Raw genomic sequence first — 6,398 nt, 5'->3', positions numbered from 1 at the left:
ATACACTATCATTCCTTCATACGAAACCTATTTGCTGTAATTTGTTACTTTTATCGTTACCTTTGAAGGCGATAAGTTTCCACATACTTTATCATTTACTTATTACTCTTTTCTTTTTTTTTTTTTTTTGGCTCAAGATGCGTGATATTTGCATTCGAATTAAAAAGTATAATGTAAATTCATTTCTGTTTTGCTAACTTTTCTTTTTAGTTTACTTATCGAAAAATAAAATATGTTGGAGGTAGGCTTCCTATGGAACGAATAGAATCGTCGTGAAAGGAATCATGTTAAATCCGTTTTTTCTGCTTTTTTTTTCTTTTTTGATTAACTACTCGTATAAGCTTTTTTTGTCTTACTGTAGATCAATAACAACCACAAAGTGTATTAGTTACTTTCTTTTTCGCCCGATTCAGAAGGATAACACAATTCCATGAAAAATTTCAAACGAATTCAAAACAGAAATGTTCGAAAAACCAAACTGGACATCGGCTAGTAGAGTATCTACATGAACTACGCGCATTCACACCATCATACTTTATGATCACAAGCAAGTACTTTATTATAATTATCATTACCAATAATTAATAATTAATTATTCGTTAAATAAGCGAGTCTGTGTAAAAATTCAGCGTTTTTGTTTTGTTTTTTTTTTTTGTTTCGACACATTCGCACTTTTCTCACTGTCTCCATCCAGTTTATGACCTTGAGCGCAACATTTGCAAAAAATCAGTTTTTTTTACGATTCTTTCGTTTTTTACTTTTCCCCCATTTTTAAATTTTCTTAAACTATCTGTCGTGGCTGGAAGAAGTAACCACTCCATAAAGTTATAAGTCAATCACACTATTTTTTTTCTTTTTAATATTTTACACGTGTTCAATGACACACTTACATTCACCATTATTCATTACACTTCACACATCTTTATAGCTTTTTTTACTTTTTCTTTTATACTTGTCTTAAATAAAGTACATGTAATCTAGCAACCACTATTTTCATTTTTAACCATTCTAAAGTTTCTTTTTCCTCGAAGACTCTCACTGACCGCTGTAACAATCCCCCTGTTATTTTTTCTCAAGGTGTTGTTTTTCTTTAAGATCATCTCAGCTCGCAACTATATCTCAAGATAATTGTTAGTAGTTTAGCAATATTTCTGACGGACGATCTCAATTTGGCATAGTTAACATAATGGGTTTCATTCAACTATCTGTAAACTTTATTACAATGGTCTAAGATGTATTTGTTACTTTTTTTTTAAAGGCATCAGCATAAACCACTGTCACAGCACATGCAGTTCTTGAAAAATCTGCTTCGTGGCGATCTTGTTTCGGTTAATTTTCTTTAACTTTTTTCTTAAATAGCTTTTTTTATATTTTTCATCTCAAAATCGTACACCACTTTCTCGTAACCGATCCGAAAGGCGTTTCTTTTGCTTCTGTTCAAAACTTATACGAGGCATTTTACGACTATACGAATTTTCACACTTTTTACAAGGAAATTTTTCTGTTCGTGTTTCGAAAGAGCGAAATACGTTTTTGCGCATTTACTAACTTGTTTTTCTTTTTTTTTTTTCTTTTTTCAGTCAAATATCGTATCTGATGTCAATACTGAAACTTCAGCGTTACATTACAACCTTTTCAGAGATATTCTGTAACTCCTCGATAATGTATGTACAGTCAGGACATACACAATTCATAAGCCTTGTCTTTTTCTGGTGATTGACTATTATGTACATTAGCTTTAGAGGCACATCTTGCGCGCCAGTTGGCTTTACAGAATTATCACCGACGATTTGACTCAATAATTAGTACAGCTTTTTTTTTTTATTGATGATCGAGACTGAAAGTTACTGTAACTTTTTCTTTTATACAGGTTCGATCATTTTGCTTGTGTTTTACATACATATTTTAGTCTTGCATTAGTAAGCAGACTCTTCTAGCTGTTTATACTTTTATAACGGATAACTTGCAATAGAGGTAATTTTGCAGTAGAAAAACATTATTGTGTTATTTACCCCACGTTTCTTAGTGTCCATTTCACTGACCACTGTAGAACTGTATACGACCGCCTGCAGTTACTGGCATTTCTCTCATAACAGCGTCCCATGCTACATTTAGGAGAAAGAAAGAAAAAAACACATGAAAATACAAAATATTTTAATTTCTATTAATGATCTAATTAATTTTTTGTCATAACAAAATTTCAATTGACTATTACAAACACGTTGTCGACCGAACCCTTTCGGGTTTGATCCGTGTCCAATAATTTTTGATATCCGACGTTTCACCAACATTGTAGCTAGATCCTCAGGGTTCAGAGACACACTGATAATTATCATTTATGTGGGAAAGCCACTAATAATTATCAGTATGTCTCTAAATTTTGATGAAACTAGCTACAATGTTGACAAAACGTCAGATATGAAAAATCATTAATAATAATTTAGCAATCCAGACCGTGAAAGCCTCAAAACTCTCATATTACAAATACACTCTGTGTTAAAAAAAAAAAAAGACTAAAATATCTCAGAATTTAATCCACCAACTTTAATTATTTTTTAGATAGTGATACTTTAATACTATTACATACTTTCATAAGCTATCAAAAGAGACAAATTCTGAAGAAAAATGTACTTACCTAAGCCAACAAATGAGACGATCTTATCATGATTGTACGTCTGTATATTAACGTCTTCTTCAGGAGCTACATAAAGCATAGAAAAATCTTCTTTCGGTTGATGATGATACTTTTCCATTATTCCCGGTGGAGGTGTAGGTGGTGGTGGTAGACACGTAGGAGGAGGAAATCTCGGAGGATAACCCATGCACGGTAATCGCTGCACCATCACCGGATGCATAGGCTGTTGCGTTACATGCGTGTTCGGAGGTTGCATGAAATTAGGCGTAAATTTTTCACATTTCACGTGTTTGTCGAATATCGGAGGATATCTATCAAAATTAGAAGGTGGTTTGTTCATGAGAGGTGGAACTACAGAAGGAAACACAGAACTGGCACTCGAAGTCCCTTCGACAGTCGAATCTTCGGACAATAAAAGTTGTTCGTTAATTTCAAAACCAAACCTAAGTTCCGTGGGCAACTCACTGTTCTTAGTGACATCAGATGATGTTTCGTCTAACAATATCACTGCAGGTCTCGAAGTTTTTTGCTTATTGGATATCTGTGACTCCACTTTTTGTGGCTGATCTTTATCCAGTGTTGCATTTTGTTGTTTAACTTTCTTAGGTTCTGTATCTTCTTGTTGCTCTTGCTTCGAACTCACAGAATGCGTATTTCCAGATTTAATCGTTTCGTGTTTAACATTGACATTTTGTTCCTTTGTAGTTTTCATTAGTTTTTCACTTTTTGATAACTTGCTGATATCCGAATCGATATTCGCTTCTTGCGTCGGTTTTGGATTATTTTGAATATTGGTTTTTTGCGATTCAGCTTCATCAGCTGACCCAGTCGCTGGATTATTTTTATTCTCGTAATGCGTATTGGAAATTTCAGCGTTTTGCAATTTTTTCGTGCTCTCGTCGTGATACGGATACCCAGTCTTCTTAAAATGTTGATCTTCATGCGATGCTTGATTTTGTACATTTTGATTGTTTTGAGTATATGCACCACGACGTGCTCGAGGATTGTTACACCTGCTGTTCGCAATCGTATCTTTGCTATTAACACTGTTGCAAGTAGAGTTATTGTTGTCAGAATCGGGGTTACAATTTGTCACGGTATTATTGAGCTTCGGTGGTACTGGATTCGTTAACGAAACCTCGTTCGATGTTGTTGTACTATGATTGTTAGAATTCACCGTTTTTTGTTCTTGTTGCGTTAAATTTTGACACATTTTTTCAACATCTTGTACATACTTGATAACTTGAATATTCTTGTTAATGGCTTCTTCTTGAATCTCTGCCTTCTTTCTTTCCGTTAAATTTTTCATCTTCGTCAGAGTTGGCGAAGGTGGTTTCTCAAAACTAAGATTTAAAATATGATTCGAATGAGTGAAGTTATGTTGCCTCGTTTTTCTATCCGAGTGTTGCAATTCGTCCAAGCTGGGATAATAGTCTTGAGGAATCTTGTCGGGTTCCGAGGGCGTTTTAGGTGGCACACTGGGCCACGAAGATGTATTCAACATATTCGGAACTATCGTAGACATATTCAACACTGAATTGTGAGTCATATTAATAGTTGCCATACGAGCAATATCCGCGTAACTTGCTTGCGGCGTTCCGCCCGTTGAGGTAGCTACTTTTGATAAATTATGTTTGGACGTGTTCGATGTGACTGGTAATGAATGGACAGAATCTGAATCACTACTGTCCGATTTATCACTGCAAATAATAATTATTTTAATACAACTAGTGCACATTTAATAATATAGATTGTAACTTATACTTAATGTATTAATATTTAATTCATTTGATGAACTTTACTTCTTGAAATTATTCGTATAAAAAACAAAAAAAAAAAAGAAATTAAAAGAAAGTCATACTAATTACCTTGGTGGCATACTGCTTGCTGATTTTCTTCTAAGTTCAGGAGAAAGCGGTGTTCTACATTCATTAGAGAATCCTCTGGAATTTTGAAGATAAGATCCGGACGTTGTTAAATTCTGTGCTCTACTACCACTGGAACTTCTCCTCTGTTTTTTACTCTTCTTCTTTTTCGTAACTACCAGGAATTCTGTTTCGTGTTCTGGCTCTGGATTGATTTTTTTATTGGAGTTTCGACGACTAGCATAATCATCTCCGGTATCATTGCAATATATAGACTGACCTTCTTCTGTTCCCCAGGATCGTCTATCACCACGACTATCGATAGCTGCATCCCCTGTGCTTCTTTCTTTCGCACGGCGTAAAGCAACATTGATCGTGCCTGCTCAAGTGAAATAAAAAGTCATTGTTAACTTTCGCTTTGTTGCAACGTAACTTAAGTAACGAATTTTTGTAAACCGAATTACTTACCTTGTTGACTCGATATACTGCTGGCACCACTGGAACTAACACTTTTTTCTGTTGTGAGGTCTTCGAGTTTAGTCTTAGATATCTCTTCAAGAGAATTCGATTTCTGTAACTTGGTAGATAATTGTTCCCTTTTAGTATCCTTTTCTCTACTCCTTGGTTTAGATCCTGAACTAGCTTTTACTCTGACTGAATTACTTGGTTTTCCTTTTTTACTTTTAGATTCCTTATTCTCAATAAAATTAATTAAGCTGTCGATATCTTCATTACGATGACCTTCAACGTTTTCCGCATTATATGTAATGACATTAAGTTCTTGGTTGGACTTTTTCTTAATCTTTTTTCGTTCTCCATTATAGTTTTGCACTGGATTCCCATTTTCATCCAAAGATTTCTTTTCTCCAGATCCAGTTGTATGCGCTGTATACCTGGAGCCTTCTGTGCAAAAGGTATACATTTTACTTTGTTATAAAACTAAAACTTCGTGTACGTTAAGGTACCATCTTATAATAAATAAATTCAATAAATATTCAATAATTTTAGTATATCACATACCCATTGTGATATTCTGTGTTTGTAAGGATGCAGACATCATGGAGCATAAACTTGGAACTACTTTACCCTGACTAGCACTGGAACTGTTTGCAGTTCCACCAATACCACATTTCACACTATTAAAAGTTTGAAAGGAGAGGGATCCAGTTACCTCTGTACCATTAACAGATATTTTTGATTTATCTTGTTTTCCACTATGTTCACGCAGAGAAAAATCTATAGCAGTATCCACAGGAGTTTGAGCTATATCGAAAGTAGTGCGTGATATATACTGAGGTCTACGTGGTTCAATAATTTTCATTTCAATTCCTTCATCATCTTCTGTATCTAAGGAGTGAGGTCTCTGAACCCCACCTATAGTGGATCCCACATTCCTTTCACTAATAGTACTCACCTATAATGACCAAGTAAATAAATAAAATAAATAAATAAATATGAAATAAGGAAAATGACATTTACATATGAATAATTGTATTAGTAATATATGAATTTACCTCAGCATCACCTAAATCAATCACCATGTAATCTGACTTATACTCTGGTGGTGGATTATCTGATTCAAGCATTTCATTTGTCCCGTGTTTTCCTTTATTACCTCTTTTCTCACGTACTTCAATTTCGGTTTCACACAAATCTTTTTTTGTATCTTTTTTATCTTTTTCTTTTTCCTCCTTTTTTGTACTAATGTATGATGGTTTGTCTAACGATTTGGATTTTTCTTTATTGGTCCAATCATATGTTGTCCTTTCTTCACAGAAGACCTTCTTTAAAAGTCAGAAAAATTAATATTTCATTAAACATAAGTAGAACATCTTAATATTATATTGTATAAAACTCATAGCTGTATGACTATATGTCTAAAGTGTAATTTTGTACTA

At 34.0% G+C, this 6,398-nt stretch overlaps 1 protein-coding gene across 5 annotated transcripts in view; it reads right to left on the bottom strand.

The window, feature by feature from the left end:
• LOC108575078 (probable serine/threonine-protein kinase DDB_G0267686) overlaps positions 1-6,398 on the bottom strand; it is a 19,779-nt gene that overhangs the window by 8,332 nt on the left and 5,049 nt on the right. Inside the window, exons 4-10 of one of the 5 annotated variants that reach the window (XM_017937789.1) lie at positions 6,015-6,284; positions 5,521-5,914; positions 4,969-5,403; positions 4,781-4,879; positions 4,504-4,705; positions 2,636-4,335; positions 137-2,105 (exon numbers count right to left, since the gene is read on the bottom strand). In XM_017937789.1, the coding sequence (XP_017793278.1) occupies positions 2,035-2,105; positions 2,636-4,335; positions 4,504-4,705; positions 4,781-4,879; positions 4,969-5,403; positions 5,521-5,914; positions 6,015-6,284 (3,171 nt within the window). In that variant the 3' untranslated portion in view covers positions 137-2,034. Of the gene's footprint in view, positions 1-136; positions 2,106-2,635; positions 4,336-4,503; positions 4,880-4,968; positions 5,404-5,520; positions 5,915-6,014; positions 6,285-6,398 lie in introns of those variants that run through there. The other 4 variants (XM_017937785.1, XM_017937788.1, XM_017937787.1 and 1 more) reach the window with 4 other exon arrangements.

This window comes from Habropoda laboriosa, unplaced genomic scaffold (assembly GCF_001263275.1).
Source record: "Habropoda laboriosa isolate 0110345459 unplaced genomic scaffold, ASM126327v1 scaffold204, whole genome shotgun sequence".
Lineage (NCBI taxonomy): Eukaryota > Metazoa > Arthropoda > Insecta > Hymenoptera > Apidae > Habropoda > Habropoda laboriosa.
Note: the sequence above shows the minus strand (reverse complement) of the source record. Positions and strands in the feature narration are given on the sequence as shown.